This window comes from Psammomys obesus, unplaced genomic scaffold (assembly GCF_907164565.1).
Source record: "Psammomys obesus unplaced genomic scaffold, mPsaObe1.curated_primary_1811, whole genome shotgun sequence".
Taxonomy (NCBI): domain Eukaryota; kingdom Metazoa; phylum Chordata; class Mammalia; order Rodentia; family Muridae; genus Psammomys; species Psammomys obesus.
The window spans coordinates 5,797,464-5,818,740 of record NW_026592666.1 but is presented as its reverse complement, the minus strand read 5'-3'; the positions used below and the strand labels follow the sequence as shown (position 1 = coordinate 5,818,740).

Genomic DNA, 21,277 nt, shown 5'->3' with positions numbered 1-21,277 from the left:
GAGGGGAGAAGGACATTTTATGTACAAAAAAAAAATATTGCTTAGAGATATTATCCAACTTGGCTAACATTACACAGCTAGCACATGGTAGGGTGGGGTTTGAAACTCATCTAAGAATATAAACAGACTACTCATTTAGTTTGTTTCTGTTGCATACAAGATACCAACCGATTATCACAGCAATCAAACCTAGAGCAGATGTTGTGTTAGCCTCTATTCTTATATACAGTTGCTTCTTTGGATTCTCAGACATCCAACTGTTTCTGTCTTTGTAGAAGGTCCACATGTATATGCCTATGTACATATCCCCACAACCAAGGCGAGAATGTGGTAGAGACAGTAGAAAAAGTCATTCTTTATTTCAGCAGTTTTGAAACTTAAAGGTGCTGTATATGCAACAGCAAAAACAATAGCAACACAGCAATAAACCTCTGCCAACCCTCTGAAGAAAAAAGGAGACCCTAAAAGCAAGGTCTCAAAGACATTCATCCAATGTCTACAAATCAGTCTGAAACTATGAAGTTACTCTGTAAACTAGTAAGGAACTATAAGTAGAAACAGTAAGGACAGCGAGTAGAAACCAGGCCAATCTAGTTGAAAATGTTTTGTTCTTTCTGCCAAATAAATAACTTTTATGTGTTTACCACTTCCTCTTTGCCAGCATGTTCTATTCATTGGGCTAGAATGATTTATTTTCTTTTTTATCTGCTTAAAATATCAGCACACTACAAGTGAGAAAGGGTAGAGCAGAAACCCGAAGCCCTCATTGTCTAAGCTGTTAACAGTCTTCTATAGACACCCTAGGGAGAAAATCTACTGGATCCTCTCTCTCTTCATCAGCTCACCTACAAACGGGATTATTGGGTTCCAAGCTGGCTACACATGAAGCTTACAGCTTCCATATTTTCTCATGTTCATGGGTTCTCTCACCAATGTTGAGGTATAAAGAATTTGCGTACTGCCTTGTACATAGTAAGACGTTTAAGAAATAGAGAATTAATTAAGCAGTACATTATCGTTTAAGTTCTTCAACTCTTTTGATGGTTTTTGAGCCAGCTAATTGATAAGTTCATTACTGTGGATAAATCTTGACGACATAATCATGATGTATCTCAATTTACACTAACTGGGTGATAATTTGCAGTATATTATACAATTATTTTGGCAGTACATTCTCATTCTAATTATGTTTCTCTCAGGCTGATATTAAAATATATTTACAGCTCTTTAGCATATAGTTAGCATTAGTTCTAAGGAGCAGCTCACAGATATGAATATGCTGTCTAAATTAAACAAGAATTAATTGACCTTTGTAGATATAACAATTTACTTAAAATATACTCTATTCAGGCACATTCATATAATACAAGATGCCCACTTCAAGATTCTCCAAATTCTCCTAAGAAGTGTTGTTAGAAGACTGACACATGTTACTACTTTAAATAGGAAGCAATGAAAATTCTATAGATGTGTTTCAATGTAAACTCTCAGAAATGTGCTGATGCTTCATTCCAGCCCCATCAAAATTTGGCTTTAGCAGAAGATAAGAATGTATCCTTGTGTTCAAGGTGGGTATATTTTAGAAAGAATCATGCAAAGAATTGTAGTAGTGTATGCTGAGTCACATCTTTAGACTTCAACAGGAACAGTGAAATTCGGTTTACTTTAAAATTGTGGAAATATGCCATTCCTGAATGTGCCTTTTTCTATGTGGAAAGGATTACATAATGTCATTCCAATTTTCAAATGAAGCATCCAGACTAAATAAGGGGGGATAGAATTATGTTGCTACACAAAACATATCTGCTTCTCCAACACCCCACAAATGAAAAATTTTACCAAAATGATCTCTTACAACTTCCCCATAAGGATTCAGCAAACTCTCTGTCATCTGTGCTATCCTGTGACATATAAATTTTATTTGTATCTACCTAACACTCTTGGAGTGCTTTCTTTTACCCCATACTGCACTGTGATAAAAGAGGAATAAGATACCTTTATAAACTCCAGCCTAATAAATAAGGTCATCATTTAGTAGAGGATCTGAAGATTTGTTATTTATACTTTATACATAAGAGGCAATTTACATCCTCACATTAGGCTGAAAAACACTAAATCCGACCGTGCATACAGGGTGCTGGACCAGCGCTGGCACACAAGACATACCACCTGCTGTAGATTATCATCATCCATACTAAGAATGACTCCACGCTTCTTGAACCTGACTTTGTGTCTCTGCATCAACTCTTACATTACATGATGACAGTGCGTCTAAGACCTCCCCTCAGTGTTACAAACTAGCTCTTCATATATGATGAAAAACAGAACCATGTCTTCTTGAGGGTCAAGTCAGGTCTTCATAGTAAATGAAGGCCTTCATATATAATGTAGTTGAAAATGAACGTCAAACCAGGTCTTCATATCTGATGAACATTGAACTAAGACTTTAAAGTTAATGAAGATAGAGTCAAATGTTCATATCTGATGAAGGTCACACCAGGCCTTCATATCTAGTGAAGGTCAAGCCAGGCCTTCATAATCTCATGAAGGTCAAACCAGTCCTTCATCTCTGATGAAAGCTAAATCAAGTCTCATATACAATCAAATTCAAAATGAAGGTGAAACCAGGTTTTCATATCTGTTGACCACGCTCGATATTATTAAATTGCCAACCTGGATATAATAACTTGTAGCTTCTCCTTCACTCTTCCTCTGCCCAACAATTTTGTTTTCCTAACTTTTCTCTTGATGACCAAAACTATCCAATAATGCAGAACAGACATCTGAAAACTTGTAACTTTTATTCGCCTGATGTAATTGTTTTGGAGGCTTATTGTTGAATTAGGTCACCCTTTCTAGTTCTTTCTGAACGCTGGCTTTCTGGTTCAACTCACCTGTTCTGGCTCAAAATTCCTCTCCAAGCTGACTGAATCAAACTTGACTTCTGATTGAATTGTTCTGTTTAGCTTCAAACTAACTATGGCAACCTGTTATAATCCTTTGGCTCCATCTCACTCTCTGGTTCATTCTGTCTTCACCTGTGTCTAGCTTGTTTTCTCTGAAACCTGTCTCTGCACAACTGTCCTGGTAAAACTGCCTCCTCCTCCCTCTCTTTGCACTGCTCTCTTAAGTCACCTCTTCTTCCTGTCTCTTCTGATGAGAGTTGGGCATAGGCTATCTCAGACTCATTCTGTCAAAACTCTCTCTAGTCACTTTGCCTGCCTCTCAATTAGAAGTCCCTTTTAACCATGGCTGCTTTTTCCAACCAACCAACCTTACTTACACTGTTTGGGATTAACGGTCTCCACTAAGGACATGTCTGTATTCCAGCCAGGGCAGCCATATTGATGGATTAAAACTCTCTATAATTAATTTTTCATATTTATCACTTACCACATAGAGGAGAGGCAACCCTCTGAACATGTCTCAGATTCAACGTTCTTTTCTCCAGTCATTTTTCCATCTGTGTTCTGAATTGACCTCTATAAAACAAATCTCTTTCTTTCCTGTTTTTCCTCTTACCTGCGTGTAGTCTCAAAACACTGCTCATTTTCAGTAAAACATTTGACTTTATCCTTCCATGTTTGAAATCCTGAGTGTTGCACTACGTGAGCCAGCATCTTAATAGAAGATGTATCTAGTTTTATTCTAACCAAACATCCATGGGGTTCTACATGAGTTCCCAGAATACTTGCAAATGGGTTATGTGAAATTTATCAGGTTTTCAAGCTGTGCTTCCTGTGATCAATGAATTAACTAATGAAGTGCTAAGAATCTCAAACTGAAACCACACACAAACCGTAACTATGCCTTTATCCTCAAGTTCACTTCCAGTGCATATGAATGTCAGCTTATAGCATTCACTAAATTGTAGAGATGATGTTAAGTGCTGTAGCTTAGAAACAAGGTTAAAATAAGAAAAAAGTTAATATAGATCAGTGGTCTCAGCATTAGAACATATATGACCTGAAGAATATGTAGTCATTATGCATACCTAAAATCCACCGCAGATATATCAGTATAGTTAAAATGCAACTTCACAAAGTGCACATTTTATTATATTTTTATTATTTAAACCAAATTTTAATTTTAACTGTATTTTGATCATATTCTTTCCTTCCCCAAGTCCTTCCAGATCTTTTCTCCTTCACTACATACTCAGTTATATATGTTGTTTCTCAAAAATCAAACAAAAGCCAAATACAATAATAAACCCTCCAAAACCAAACTGTAACCAAACAAAAAGTACACACACATACACACAAACAAACCAAACCAAACAAACAAACATACAAAAAAACTATTATATATCCAGTGTCACTCTGTTGGAGAAAACTAATTTTCTTACTTTTTCCTCTCCCAATATATGTATAAATGATAGTTCAGTTGTTAAGCTTTCCTCTAGCACCATAGGTAATTTTAAAGTTCTTTGGTGCTTCTAAATGTTCCAGGCTACCAAGCACTGTAAATACTTTAGAGATCACTATTGAATGTTCATGATCTAGTTCTCCTTTGAAAGGTTATCTTCAGACAAATTTGAAATATAGTTTTTACTGCCACCATGATGGAAAGCGCTTATCACAAAGAGCTTGTGGGCCCTCATGTAACAGGCCCACTTTTCCATCTAGATCATGCTCATTAATTTTCTTCTCTTGTATCCTTTCTAAGACATGACTGATCCCCGGGGTACTGATGAGCATTTCCAAATGTTTCTTTTTAGGTTCATGTCATCTTCCCAAAGCTCCAGCTTCTCCTCTTTGCCAGATTGCCTGCTTCATTCCACCATCCATGATCTGCTCTCTTGCTTTGTTCTCAACCATCTGCACCCCTGAAACAGCACAGTCTCATCTGTTGAGCACCCAAGTGAAGCAGTGTGGTACAATCACTTTCTAGAGCTAACAGAAATGTCATCTGTTTCCCACTCCATTTATTAAAACCCATTAATGTCAGCTTCTCTTTTGAACCCACCCAGAGACACTCGCAAATAGTGCAGTGAATGCTTTGTGGAATGTCTTTTCCTTTGATTAATCTTGGAAGCAGGACGAAACTGGGTTGACTTTGTAAACGGTATAATGCTGTTGTCAAGTGGAAGCAAAAGCCCCTGGGCTCCCTTTGAGTTCAGTTTGTTAATAGGTACTTACATGCTGTTAGCATTTGCAAGTAAAGGGAAGGGATGAAAAAATTAGAAGTATACCAACTTCAAAGAGAAAATTTATTTTTCTCTTTGATGAATTTATTTGATGCTCACCTACCGAAAGCTGTGAGTTCTCAAGCACTGTAATCAAGGGAAGGTGAGAAGTGCATTTGCTTTCCATTGTTAGAATAATACGCACAGGGCTTACAAACAACAGCAGCCTCTTCGTGGTTCTGGAGGTTAAGTCTTGACTGAAGGGGAAAGCAGACTGCTTTCCTCCTAGAGGCAGAGACAGGAAAAAGCAGCTCCTTGTGTTCTCCATCATCTTTGGTTAGCCTCATGTCTTGCTCTGAGGCCTCACATGACATCATCACTTACCTTTTGTCTTTGAAAATCACTCTTTCAGCTTATAGCCCTCTTGTTTCCACCATATAAGGTTACCTGTGCCTCCACAGATAACTCAGGGCAACTACTTCATCTCCAAACCTATGATCCCATAACATCTACAGTCTCTTATGCCATATAAATAAGCATGAGAATATGTGCTCAAGTCACAGTCTGGACACTATAGGGAACTTCAGTCTACTTCAGAAGAAATTTCTTCTGAATCTCAGGGGCGTTGGGACCCACTGCTATCTTCTTTGCAATGCACTTGTCCTTTAGGAATATAAGTTAACTCAATGTGGCAAAATATATTGACAAAACTAATGCATCAAAGGATCATTTGTGCCTCACTTATTTCACTGATGGTACTGCAACCCGTGCAGCCTAAGAACTATCCCATTCAGAGGAAAGTATGGATGCGACTTTAAGTGAAACATAAAAAGAGATGCACTCTGGAGCTGGATTTTTTATCTTAAAATTGTTCCTCTGACACTCAGTGCCATCTCACTGCTTCTGAAGATTTTTATGCAGAAAGAGCTTATTCTTGTCTGGGAGTAAAGGCCTTATGTTATCTACAGTGCATGTTGCACATTTGGAAATTATTCATTTGAAAGTATTGACTAGAAACCATGTCTGATGGCTGGGACTTCATCCTGCTATTGAGAAAACTATAAAAGTAGCAATATACTTCAGCTTAGTCAATATAAACTTCCAGGACATTCATTTTTCGAGGGACCAACCACTAATAAAAAGCCATATAAATATTACGAAAACCCTCAAAATAGCCTAGGAGAACTCCAGGCTCTATTTTAGGGTTTTGCTACAACAGTCACAAGATAATGCCCATTATTTGTGATATACAGATTTCCCTTAATGATGGATGTTGGGAATTCATGAAGAATGTTTGGTGTTGCTGTCTCTTTAGCATGGCACTACTTTCTGAGAGTAGAACAGGGTTATGGTCCATGATTCTTCAGATCTCAAAAATGTTCTTGGAATGCTTGGTGCCAACTTTCTCACAAGATAATTCTGTAGCCACTGCAAGCCTTACACTTCTGAAAACTAGGTTCTCTCCCTCTAAATGCCTCAGGAAACACGCAATTATTTGTACAGTGTGCTGCTCAGTGTGCTCAGTGGCCATCCATCAAATTCCTAAAGCTCTTCCTTGTCAAGAACAACAGAAGTAGACCAATGCTACGGTATATAAGGTTCCTGACATTTGCAAAAATCACATGGCAGCTGGACCAGTGTGATATCGCCATTGTTGATGAAATGAAGCTGTGTTCCAGAGAATAATTGCATTAGTGGACTCATTAGGCATGTATTTTAAGGAGCCAAATGGTATTGAGCTTTTGTTCTGCCATATGCAGATCAATTCTAGCTACAAAATAAGAAGGCATAAATTGTTCCTAGAAACAAAGAAATAGCCATGTATCCTTTCCCTAGCTCAGTCCCATGATACAGAGAAAGACTCCAAAAAGATACGCTCAATCTTTCCTTCTTTTGGATTATGTGACCAAGATAGAATGCAATGTCCTAAGGATGCAGATCTTGACTCTTTAGTTATCAGTCTCTTTTGAACTCTCAAAATTGATCCTCAAGTAAAAAATAGTATGACTTACTATGAAGAGTCATTACTGGTGTTGCTGAAAAATTAAGTTGGTCAAAGGACTTCCTGTTATACTAACTCAACTCAGCTACATTAGATTGGAACAGTCAAACATTCTTTAGGGAAAAATAAAGTATACAGCTTGTCCCAACAACTATTGTTTATTTATAATATCTTTATTCTATAAAGAACTGAAGCAGTCCAAAAAAGGACATTTGAAATAGAATTATAATGTCTCTTAAAAGGAGCAGAAATTGGAAGAGGAAAGTTGGTTGAGAAAAACATAAACCTGGATGACATTTGTCTACACAAGGATGTATATCTATGTTACTGACTGGCTACTAATGGAGAGCCATGATTTGGGCCTTGACCATCCTAGAGATTAAAACAAACTTGTTAAAACCACTTACATAACTTCTGGTATTTATTAAAAATAAATATTCAGAAAAAAAGAATAGCTTCTTCCACTGTTGATAACCATGCAATTATATGCAGAGTTAGAGAGGAGGCAAATGTCCTTATCGTTCCTGTCTTGTTGGCTAGATCCAATACACGCTTTCATGTAAGCACAAGGTCAGGAAATATAATCCTGTCATGAGCCCAAAAATACAACAAACAGAAATCATGGTTTCCAATCTAGGAAACCTACTCCATCTTCTGTAGATCAGGCTAGCCTTAATCTTGCAAACCTATTGCCTAAGCCTCCTTATTGCTGAGAGTTCAATCCTGTGCTTCCCTGACTCACAAAATTTTTAGTTCTCTCTATGTCAATGATATGATATCAAAATGCTTGATAATGATGATCACATCAATGATATATCAAAAATAGAATAATAATTATATTGGGAAAGTAGTATTAGAAGACAACAATTAAGCAATTAAGGAGAATAAATAATATAAATGAATATAACACAATTGATCCCATATTTGCTATCCAGCATTGCTTGTGATGTAATGTTTTGTGTCGGGAATGGTTTAAACAGAAGCAGTATTTGTACTTAGCAATGTTAACTTGATGAAACATGATGGTTTAAATAAAAACAGAACTGTGTGGCTGGAAATAATCAAATTCAGGGCTGAAATCAATAACTTAGGAACAAATAAAGCAATTCAAAGAATCAATGAAACTAAGAGCTGTTTCTTTAAGAAAATCAACAAGATAGACAAACTAACTACAAGGCAGAGAGACACTATCCAAATTAAGAAAATCAGAAATGAAAAGAGGGACATAACAACAGACACTGAGGGAATCGAAACAATTGTTAGGACTTACTTCAAAAGTCTATACTCCAAAAAATTTGAAAATCTAAATGAAATGGACAATTTTCTTAATTGAATTCCACTTACCAAAGCTGAATCAAGACCATATAAATCAATTAAGTAGTCCTATATCCCCTAAGAAAATAGAAGCAGTCATCAAAAGTCTCCCATCAAAAAAAAGCCCAGAGCCAGATGGTTTCAGAGCAGAATTCTACCAGACCTTCAAAGACAGCTAACTCCGGTTCTCTTCAAACTATTCCACAAAATAGAAACAGAAGGAACATTACCAAACTCATTCTATGAAGTCACAGTCACCTTGATACCTAAACCTCACAAAGACCCAACAAAGAAAGAGAATTTCAGGCCAATCTCTCTTATGAACATTGATGCAAAAATACTTGCAAACCGAATCAAAAAACACATCAAAGATATCATCCACTATGACCAAATAGTCTTAATTCCAGGTATGTAGGGATGGTTCAATATACAGAAATCCATCAATGTGATCCACCATATTAACAAACTGAAAGAAAAGAACCACATGATAATCTCCTTAGATGCCAAAAAAGCATTTGACAAAATCCAATATCCATTCATGTTTAAAGTATTGGAGAGATCAGGTATACAAGGCACATACCTAAACATAGTAAAGGCAATATACAGCAAGCCTATAGCCAACATCAAACTAAACGGAGAGAAACTTAAACCAATCCCACTGAAATCAGGGACAAGGCAAGGCTGGCCACTCTCTCCTTATCTCTTCAACATAGTTCTTGAAGTCCTTGCTAGAGCAATAAGACAATTACAAGAGATCAAGGGGATACAAATTGGAAAAGACAAAGTCAAAGTATCACTATTTGCAGATGATATGATAGTATACCTGAGTGACCCCAAAAATTCTACCAGAGAACTCCTACAACTGATAAACACTTTCAGCAAAATGGCTGGATACAAAATTAACTAAAAAAAATTAGTAGCCCTCCTGTATAAAAAAGACAAAAGGGCCAAGAAAGAAATTAGGGAAACAACACCCTTCACAATAGCCACAAAGGACATAAAGCACCTTGGTGTGACCAAGCAAGTCAAAGACTTGTATGAAAAAAAAAAAATTCAAGTCTCTGAAGAAAGAATTAGAAGAAGATATCAGAAGATAGAAAGATCTCCTGTGCTCATCACTTGGCAGGATTGACATATAAAAATGGCCATCTTGCCAAAAGTAGTCTACAGATTCAATGCAATTCCCATCAAATTACCAACACAATTGTTTACAGACCTTGAAAGAAAAATTCTCAACTTCATATGGAATAAGAAGTAACACAGAAATTGCTAAAACAATCTTCTACAATAAAAGATCTTCTGGAGGTATCTCCATCCCTGATCTCAAGCTGGACTATAGAGCAACAATACTAAAAACTGCATGGTACTGGCATAGAAACATAATGGTAGATCAATGGAATCAGATAGAAGACCCAGAAATAAAACCACACACTTATGGACACCTGATCTTTGACAAAGATGGCAAAACCATACAATGGAAAAAAGACAGCATCTTCAACAAATTGTGCTGGTCTAACTGAATGTCTACATGTAGAAAAATGCAAATAGATCCATACTTATCACCCTGCACAAAACTAAAGACCAAGTGGATCAAAGACCTCAATATAAAACCATACATACTAAACCTGTTAGAAGAAAAAGTGGGGATGAGCCTTGAACTCATTGGCACAGGAGACAACTTCCTGAACAGAACACCAACAGCACAAGCTCTAAGAGCAACAATCAACAAATGGGACCTTATGAAACTGAAAAGCTTCTATAAAGCAAAGTACATTGTCATCAAAACAAAACGACTGCCTACAGATTGGGAAAGGATCTTCACCAACCCTATATCTGACAGAGGGCTAATATCCAGTATATATAAAGAACTCAAGAAGTTAAACAGCAACAAATCAAGTAATCCATTTTAAAAAATGGGGTACAGAGCTAAACAGAGAATGCTCAACAGAGGAATATCGAATGGCAGAGAAACACTTAAAGAAATGTTCAAGTCCTTAGTCATTAGGGAAATGAAACTCAAAACGACCTTGAAATTTCACTTTACACACATCAGAATGGCTAGGATGGATAACTCAAGTGACAACACATGCTGGAGAGGATGTGGAGAAAGAGGAACACTCCTCCACTGCTGGTGGGAATGTAAACTTGTACAACCACTCTGGAAATCAATCTGGTACTTTCTCAGACAATTAGGAATAGTGCTTCCTCAAGATCCAGCTATATCACTCTTAGGCTTATATCCAAAAGATGCTCAAGCATACAACAAGGACATCTGCTCAACTATGTTTGTAGCAGCTTTATTTATAATAGTTAGAAGCTGGAAACAGCCCAGATGCCCCTCAGTTGAGGAATGGATACAGAAAGTGTGGTATATCTACACAATGGAATATTACTCAATAATTAAAAACAAGGAAATCATGAAATTTGCAGGCAAATGGTGGGAACTGGAAAAGATCATCCTGAGTGACGTATCCCAGAAGCAGAGAGACACACAGGGTATATACTCATTCATAAGTGGATATTAGACATATAATATAGGATAAAAATACTAAAATCTGTACACCTAAGGAAAGTAATCAGGAAGGAGGACCCTGGCTAAGATGCTAAATTCCCATTCAGAAAGGCAAAGAGGATGGACATCGGAGGAGGAAGAAAACAGGGAACAGGACAGGAGCCTACCACAGAGGGCCTCTGAAAGGATGGACCCTGCAAGGTAATGGTGGGATCTAGAAATCATCCTGAGTGAGCTCTTCCAGAAGCAGAAAGACACACACAGTATATACTCACTTATAAATGGATATTAGACATATAATATAGGATAAACATACTAAAATCTGTATGCCTAAAGAAGCTAAGCAGTAAGGAGGTCCCTGGGTAAGATAATTAATTCTCAGAAAGACAAACAGGATGGACATTGGAAGGAGAAAACAGGAAACAGGACAGGAGCCTACCACAGAGAGCCTCTGAAAGACTCTACCCAGCAGCGTATCAAAGGAGAGGCTGAGACTCATAAACAAACTTTGGGCAGAACGCAAGGAATCTTATGAAAGAAGGGGGAGATATCAAGACCTGGAGAAGACAGAGCTCCACAAGGAGAGCAACAGAAACAAAATATCCGAACACAGGGGTGTTTTCTGAGACTGATACTCCAACCAAGGACCATTCACAGATATAACCTAGAACCCTGCTCAGATATCATCTCATTACCCAAGTATGTGTCCTAGTAAGGGGAACAGGGACTGTCTCTGACATGAACTCAGTGGCTGGCTCTTCGATTACCTCCTCCTGAAGGGGTAACAGCCTTGTCAGGCCACAGATGAAGACAATGCAGCCAGTCCCGATGAGACCTGATAGGCTAGGGTCAGATGGAAGGGGAGGAGGACCTCCCCTATCAGTGGCCTTGGAAAGGGGCATGGGAGGAGATGAGGAAGGGAGAGTGGGATTGGGAGGGAATGAGGAAAGTTGCTAAAGCTGGGATACAAAGTGAATAAACTGCAATTAATATAAAAAATAAAAATTTTAAAAAAGATAGAGTTTGAGAAACAAAATGGAGTTAGCTCTGTTAACTTCAATTCTTTCACATGCATAGGAAAATTCAGTTATGTGAAGAACTATTAGAAAACTCCCTGTGTCATGACTATGTTTTTTATTTTTTAAACTGACATATATCCTGATGACATTTTTCTTAATCCCTTACTGCTTTTAGCTGAAATGCTACCCAAAGTCACATTATTAATACGATGTATTTCTTTATGAAGCATGCCCTCAGAAGTCCGGACAATGTGGTCCAACCAGTCTCCAGGCCGCTGTGACAGAGCTGGTAAACAACAAGAAAACACTAGTTTTGAAGCTTTTCATTTTTATCTTGAAGGTTTTCTTTCATCTGGCTCTGGAACGTCCGTTAAGTTGTCAGGGTCGTGATCAGTGGCTCCGCACTTGTTTTATAATTTCTAGGAAAACCAGGACAAAGACAGAGAGATACAGATCCAAACATCTAGCTAGGAAAGGGAGCAGAGAACTTTGTGATACAATAAATGCAAAGCACACCTGGAGGACCCAAGCCTTCCCTTTGCAATTAAGAGCGGGCCCGCCAGCTGCTGCACACTCTATTGCCACGACTCATTTCTGACACTGAGTAACACATGGCAAATGAATACCTGCCTCCAGGAATAATAAAAACAATAATAAAGTAATGACTTAAATGATTGGTTTTCTTTCTAAGAAGTGTTCACGTTCACAGCAGGGGATCAGAACCTTTTACAAAGTTCAAAAAGAAAATTTTGTCAAATTGAAAGCTGTAAACTCAGGTGGATTTGTATTCTAGCTTCAATTCCAGAAATAATATTTTAAACTCAGTATCCAGCGTGATATCTTAACATGGTATGTACACAGTTCCCTCTCCACTATCTAAAAACCAAAATGAACAATTGGATTCCTGTCTGACCATGGAAGGCCAGGTTTGTATGCTAAAATGATGTAAGAAACCAGCTAACAAGACGTCACCCTTCATGGTTCTAAATGCTACTGATGGCCCTTAAGCTCATCAGCCTTCCATGTGCCTGATCTTATTAGCAGCAGCACAGGAGCAACTTAGATACTATTAGCTCATGAATCACAGTAAGAGTTTCCCATCATTCATCTTACTTTCAGACAGTACAGTTTCACTAAAAATCCTCTGGTTTCCATGTTAGCAGAGATGATGTCGTGTGAATGTCCAAACTTAGTGCTGTCCTTAAATACACTCTTAGTTCCTTATTTCCTCTCATGTAAAGACATACCAGTTTACATATTTTAAGCTGAACCTCTGATAACTTGCTTTGTCTCTATCCATACTTTTTGAATCCATCTCTTTAATCTAAGTTCTAAACTTCACAGCCAACTTCAGAATAAGCTCTAAAAAGAATATTTTCTCCCATCTGTGAAATCTTGGTATGTGCAAGTGCATCCGTGCGTGAGTGTGTGTGTGCATGTGTGTGTGTGTGTGTGTGTGTGTGTGTGTGTGTGTGTGTGTGTTTGTGTGCTGTACAAGGAAAAGACGGGAATTTGGGCAAAGTAAGAACAGAAACTACAGTGGGAGGTAGCGAAGAGCAAGCACAACAGTATGTATATGTGGCAATATCATAATGATTCTATTTTGTACAGGAAAATAAACATCCAATAAAATTCTAATGATTTTTACTAATTCCACTAATCTTGATCTAAAGAGTGCTAGAAATATAGATACCTGTTAATTATAAGATATACTAAGCAAAGGTGAAAAGAGAGATAAAAGATAATGTGAACTTTGTCTAAGTCTGCTCCTCATCCCATCTGTGAATTCAGATTTGTTGGGTAAAATGAGAAAGAGATAGTAAGTTTTCAGAAACACATTCAGCTATAAACAAAATACTCACTTGAATACATCTCCATGATAGAATTGCCATCTCAACATACAATGACTTCTAATCTGAAAAAAGCACTGTGCTATGGACAGAGATAAGGAATCTACATATCTAGTCTATGGAGCTGCATTTGGAAGCCTAAGACACAGAGAAGACAAAATCTCATGATGTCATGATGTCCAACCCCAAATATAAAATTTGTTGGCCAGACACAATTTTTAATTTTGATCATCAGACCAATTACTGCAAAGTAAGTCCAACAGTATGATGATATAAAATGAGTTGAAGATCAGTGGCCTCCTGCCCAACCATTTATGGGCCTCAGGATTCTCATCTACTGGATCTGCAGATTTCTACTTTCTGTGTTCCCACGTTTTTGCAGTAATGCTACTGATGCTCTATTTCTTATCATAATCAACCTCTGATTCCTTTCCTTGTTCTCTGTTGCAGATTTTGTTTATGGGTATGATGACTGAATACTATCACTACTTCTTCACAACCCTGGTGAGTGCTTCCAGTAAGAACGTTCTCCACACATTCCTTCACAGACAGCCCCTGCAGGGTCATAGCCCAGCTGTTGTCATGGAGATTCCTTTCCCTTTCTAAGTGAGGCTCCTCTAAACTGAGGACTTCTGAGCAGCAGGTGTCTTTGTTTCTTGATGCGAAAAGATCATCCGTGCATCAGTGCATCAAAAGACTGATGAAATCCCATTAGGCAAGAGCTATCCATAAAGAAGCACCAGCCATAATTTCTACATCCATTCAGAAGAGTGCTGAACTGTGCCCTGGCATCCTTTGATATGATAAAGCAGCATGTTCCTGCCTGTGTCTAGGAGACAGACAATGGGGTTAAGACAGTCACCTGGAGCGTACTTGAGAGAGTTTCAACAAATGAAGTTATGGAAGCCTGTGTTCATTCTCCATCATTAAGGAAAATAATGGTTCAAAGCTTAAGAAGGAAGAATCTCTGGCAGTTAAATTTTTGTGGCATTATTGCATGAAGAGGAGTTATTTATATCATTTAATGCACCAAAATTACATTACAGCTTTTTCTCAACTGACCTCAGAAATCAATCAACAGACTGCATATGTACCACTCTTCCCAAAACATGCAGTATAAACTCCACTTCCTTGCACAAAAAGAAAACTGAAGCAGCCATTTTCTTTGTAATTGTTAAGGGTTTATCAAGTACAATCTTCCCAGATTCCAGGTGGAGTGGTCAGTCAGTAAGTTCCTGTCTTAGCAAATAAAATTGACAAGCTAAGCTGAAGTGTATGAGAATCAAAGTATTTGGAGCAAAGAGCAAATGTCATTGTGGTATTCCTGAGAGTATGAAGGATACAGAGCACATCATGCCATGAGCTAGTGGGCATGGGGAGCATGGTGGAGCACAGGTTCCTAAATCCTCATTTTATTGAATCTATGCTTCTGTGTTGCTGCTGACCACATCTATTCCTCTTTCAGAACAAGTGAATAGAAAAGCATTTTATCTATTCACAGATAGGGCCCTTCCCTAAAACCAGGAAAACCAGAGTATTGCCTTGGGCATCAGACAATTCTTCCGACCTCCATTAAACACAGCAGGAAGAGCTGGTTTGGTCATCATTTCAGAGATTGAACCCTAGAACCTAGGAAGGCAGGTCCTCAATAAAAACTATTGAGTGATAGCACACTGAACAATTTCCATTCTGTCCACTCTTTACTCCCTGGAACTTCCCCATTCTGCATTCACAGGGGATGTAGCAAAGCAGACACGAACATTCTACCTTCTGCATTGCATAGAAACCCCAAGTTGTAGGACAGCTAAGCTCTACATTCATTTTATATATTCATCATATGGGATTCAGCACACACGCTGGAAATTTCTCTGTAAATAACTTTTCCTCTATTAATTGAACATGCTAAAGAAATTGTTTACCCAGGTCTTATTCTTTGTATTTGCTTTATGTTTCTCTATAGCTTAATCTGTATTCTGTCCTATATTTATTTCACATTCTATCCAACTTTGGCCATACACATTAATGAATCTTTTTCCAAACAGTAAGTTAGTGCAAAGAAAATAAAAATTTTACACACACACACATACACACACACATTAATTAGGTATGTTGTAATTTATATATTCAATTTAAAAGGCAGTATAGGACTGAAGAGAAGTCTCGGTGGTTAGTAGCTCACACTGCTCTTACAGAAGACTAGAATGTTTGGTTCCTATCACCATATTGGGAGGTGAAGGATTCACAACTGGCTGTAACTCCATTGCCAGGGGTATCAGATGCCTTTTTCTACATTCTACATCCACCTTCACTCAATTGCCCAGGTCCACACATATGCCTAATTAAATTAAAAATTAATAAAAGAAAAAAATCTATATAAAACAACAGTATAGCTTTCTTGATCCAGAGCTGGCAGTACAGGGTTGTGCTCTTACAATTCAACACTCCAATGCAAAGCTGTCTTTGGAACGGCAGCAACTAGAAGACATCTTCAGAAGAATAAGTGTGCTGATCAATGTCTCCTGCCCTGAGAAAGTGCTACCTTCTACACAGCTGGACCATATCAGACTGCTTCACGAAGCAGTGTTATTGCTATGCAATGTCTACAGGAGCCTTTTTTCTGTTAAGTGTTATTCTGGTTAGTTTGGTTTCTTCTCAAATGTGAAGCATTTTTAGTGACATGGTTTTACTCTAAACTTTTTATATTAAAAAAAATTGAAATGATCATTCTGCTTTAAATTTACTGATAACTTTCTGCTTTTACATGTAGCTTCCTCTGTTCTGGAAAACACTGGGGTGGGCAACACATGTGTTCTGATGCACTTTCAAAGAGGTAATGAAGTCTTCACACACCCACAACCACAGGGTCCAATACAATCGCTAAAAAGGCCCTTATTCTGAACCCTTGTCTGATGAATGCTCTTTATACTCCTATGGAAAGGAATTGGAGTTGTCTCATGGAAGCCACAGAACACCACTTTTCCCTCCTAGAAGCCTTCTTTCTTCACCTGCATATGCAGTTTCCACATTTCACCTCAGCAGCATAACCCAGGAGAGCCCGAACCAGCAGCTGTACTGAGCATGGCTGATGCTGCCTTTGCCCAAAACTCCCCTGTGGTCTTGTCACCCCTGAGAACTTGTTCTTCAGCTATAAAATAAAAGCACAAAGGCAAAGAGACAGAAAGATCTCATTCAACTTCTCAAAGACTGTACCTTAGGAAAAGAATTCTTTAATTTTCAAATATCCTGTCCTGGATCAAGGGCTAGACAACTTATTGGTAAATTCCTCTTCTTTATCTAAATCTGTCATCCTTCCATAGAAAGGACATGATAACACTGCCATTTGTGTTTTCATTGCTTCTGTAATCATTGATTTTTCTTTTATATCAAGAACATCAATAGTGCTAATTAATCTGTGCTGCTTTTGTTCTTATAACTCTGCACAGGACTTGTTTGCCTTAGATCTGGAACTCTACAGGTACAGTGGTGTAAATATGACTGGGTTTCGGTTGCTGAATATCGACAACCCCCATGTGTCATCCATCATCGAGAAGTGGTCCATGGAGAGGTTGCAGGCTCCTCCCAGGCCTGAGACTGGTCTTCTGGATGGCATGATGACAGTGAGTAGTTTTACTTTCTTCTGTTTTTCAAATATGTTTTTATTTATTACTTGAGAATTTCATATAGGTATACAATATATTTTGATCAAATTCATCCAGACTTCCTCTGCCTCTGCTCCACCACCAAGATTCAAATCATTGTGGAGAAGGAAGGAATGTGAGCAGTAAAATTGTAAGAGACAGTGAATATTTTTTTTGACAGTGAATAATTTTAATGAAATCTCTTGATCATGTTCTAACTCTATAGAAGTAAAGTTAAGCAGCTTCTATGTTTTTATTGTGTGAGTAAGTAAATGGTATTATAAGACATATCTTGAGAGAGAATATACAAGAGAGAAGGAAAGAGGTTCTCTAGATACTTGGCAAGCTTGTGTATGACTATAATCAAAAGGTGTAATCTTTACTTTTCCAACCACACTTGTCAAAAAACAATTAAGTTGCTATTATCATTGTGCAAATAACAAAAGAGCAAGAACGAAAGAAAGGGTAAGCAGAGAGTGATCACCCTAGGAGGGGATCTCTGGGAGAGTGCAAAGAAGTGAGAAACATCCTATTTATAATCATTAGGGAGAACTAGGCTGTAGATGCAGGTGGAGACAAACAGATCTCCACATGGCCCATGGGGTTCTGTTCATCCCACCCCGCCCCCTCTACATGTGGACACCCTTTCTGCAGATGTTGACGGTGCTTCTGACAGTGCTTAACTCCCGCAATATGTCATGTCCGACATGGATGCCCAGCCAGAGGTAGTCACCTGAACAGAAACTTGCCTCATGGAGAGCTTTGAGGCAGGATCATTTGTCTCTTGCTGTCAAATGTATCTACCCTCACTTTATTTCTCTAATGAGGCTCCCTGGGTGATGAAGAAAATAGAAAGGAATAATAATAATTTAAAAAAAAAACAAACAACCCTTCTTCCTATGTAAGAACAGTACCACTAAGGGAAAAGATATTGGGAATGTGAGCAGGTAATAGCATTTTAAATTGGTGTAATATTTTACTCTCTGTTCCCATCATCCAAAAAAGCACTCTTGCTTTTAAGATGCAATTTACTGATAACTGAAAGGTATCATCTCACTGAAAAAAAATGAACTTCGAACTTCCTCTTTCTTTTTCCTGTGAGGAAGAAGTAAAATGAAGGAAATAGATGAATAAAATGTGTGGTTCAGGATGGTTCCATATTCACAGTCTCTGACTGTTTTTGCAAGCCTGAAATAACTATTAAAACCCACAGTGATCCGGGAGATAATGATGGGAAGCATTGTGGTACAAATGAGCCTTAGGTGATTTTAAACATTGCTATGAATGAAAACAAGTAGACAATATCCAGAGAAATACTCGACTTTAGAAGGGAAAGGGGACTGTCACTTTTCTGGTTCAATAAGCCCTGTGCCCAGTGTGCCACAATTGGCAGTAGAGTTGGGAACTGTTTCACATGTCTTAGCTTTGTGACAAACACTGGATAGCCATAACAGAAATGGTTTCATTTACCAAAAACAAAACTATCAGCGTGTTCACTCACGCGGAGATGACCGAATAATTTGTACATATTGACCAAGATGAAAACCATGGGAGAAGAAAACTACAGCTGTGAAGTTTTTGCAGATTTAGTCTGGTACCAGATAGCACTGTTGCCACCCATTTGAGCTAGTGGCTGCCCAATGGGAAAGAGGAATGGTATGGCTGGGATCCAGTGAAAATGAGGTTTCCTGGTCTGTCTAAAAGTATGCACCCTGACAAACAGGTTTCAAACATGCTTATATATCTATTATTCTTAATGATAAAAATATTAATAGTAAGGTTATAGTTAGAGAGTTAAGCCCATAGTAAATCATCTGCACGCATGTGTGAAGAACTGAATTTGAATCCCTAGAACTCACATAAGTCCCAGGGCATTAGTGTGCATCTGTAATCTGAGCTTGCCTGTAGTGAATTGGGGGGTGAAAACAGTACCATTCTCAGAGACTCCTGGGCTAGTCATCCTGGATTTCATAGTAGCAGACAACAACAAAAAAAAAAGGACAGCTCTGTTTGAAATAGGGTAGAAAGTCAGAAAACACTAGGGAAGTTGTCCTCCTTCTTTTACGTATATACTGTGTGTGCGCACACACACACGCCACATCTACACATATTATGCTCACAAATTTTATTTGATTAAAAAATGAGGATCTGTAATATCATCAGAAGGTGTCCCAGCAGAATGCTATGAAAGTGGGTGCAATAGCTACGTCAGGACATGTCAATGCGAGTATAAAATAAATAAACGACATCACCTACTAAAGGTGGATAAAACAGCCTTGCAGATGCAGCTTTGAATCGTGGGAGGCATACCTTCAACCAGTACTTTCTTCAACCAAAGAATCTACATAGGACCTCTCTCTTTCTGTTTCGCCTGAATGTACATAATTTAGAGACTTAGAGGCTAAGCCATGGATAGATAAAAGGGCATGAACAAGGATGTTCAATGAACCAATCACAGTCAAGAGGGCACACTCCCTGTGTCCCCAGTTACGGTCCAATGCTAAGAACTCTCTAATTTTAAAGAGCATCAATAAAAAATGCTTCCTTTGCTACCCCAAAGATAAAAACCACTGGATGTACTATTAGATCCTGCATGTTCATTTATTCTTCCAGGTCAAGCACTTATTGCCCTGACTGTCTGCGTTCGCTACTGTCCAGGCTACTCGAATATCTCTTCATGAGCAAGGCCTTCCACAAACCGAGTTGTATTAGATAGCTTCCTCTGCTATTCTTTTCATCCTTACCTGCTTTAATTTTCTTTGTAACCCTTGTAACTACTTACGTTATATTTTGATGTTGGATTAGTGTCATTTCTTATGAGAATATAAACATTTCAATAGAGATAATTTCTATTACTGTGGTATGTTCTATTCCCAGCATTAGAAGAGACAAGGTACAAAGAGAGCTTCAATAAGTATGCATTTGGTAAAATAATTTATGCAGAAAACAAATTTAATTAATTCTACTAAAACAGATATTTAAATGAAGAATATTCATATAGCCCTGAAATATTGCTCTGAAATACCATTGTTCTTTCAAGCAGGAAACATGCCTTATAGTGAAGATGGAAGTTATTCTCAAGTAATATCATTTTGATTTTATAAACTAACACTATTAATGGCATTACTATTAATGTCGTTAGTAAGTGTAACCTGTAATTACAAATAAATTGCCTTTTCAGGATATTTTCACAGCAACAGAAAATAAACTAGAACAGTAAGTCATTATAAATAATCCCATTGTTATAATAGAATACTGTCCTCTAAAATTGTGCATAGCATCCTAGTGTTCTCCCAGGCCCATTGCTTGTATTCACTATAGTCATTTTCCTCCATGTGCCACACACACTTATAGATTATATATATGAGAGGATATAAGAATAAGAATAAGAAAATAATATAATGGGGAAAATGTGTTTGACTACCCACTGACTTACTTATTTTTTAAAATAATTTACTAAGGCGTTTCTTAGCAAAAATATCCTCAAAGACAATCATAATATATGTCAAAACACATCTATCTCTGAAAAAAGAAAACAGTCACATGAAAGCTCAATTTTTTTAATCTAGATGTGAAAACAGCTTTAATTAAAGAAACAAAAACCTGCCTTAAAACAGAGTTGAGATCCAGGCAAGGAGGTGGCAAAGGCCTGTAATACCAGCACTCCAGGAGGCAGAGAAAGGCAGATCTCTGTTAGATTGCAGCCAGCCCAGTCTACAAGAGTCCAGGGCAGCCAGGGCTACACAGAGAAAACCTGTATCAAAAACAAACACAAAAAAAAAAGAAAGAAAGAAAGAAAGAAAGAAAGAAAGAA

The 21,277-nt window shown here is 37.8% G+C and overlaps 1 protein-coding gene across 5 annotated transcripts in view; it reads left to right on the top strand.

Moving 5' to 3' along the window:
* The window catches only part of Grik1 (glutamate ionotropic receptor kainate type subunit 1), a 379,259-nt gene that overhangs the window by 255,832 nt on the left and 102,150 nt on the right, over nt 1-21,277 (top strand). For all 5 annotated transcript variants that reach the window (XM_055614914.1, XM_055614912.1, XM_055614913.1 and 2 more), the window contains exons 5-6: nt 14,276-14,329; nt 17,269-17,442. In XM_055614914.1, the coding sequence (XP_055470889.1) occupies nt 14,276-14,329; nt 17,269-17,442 (228 nt within the window). The remainder of the gene's footprint in view (nt 1-14,275; nt 14,330-17,268; nt 17,443-21,277) is intronic.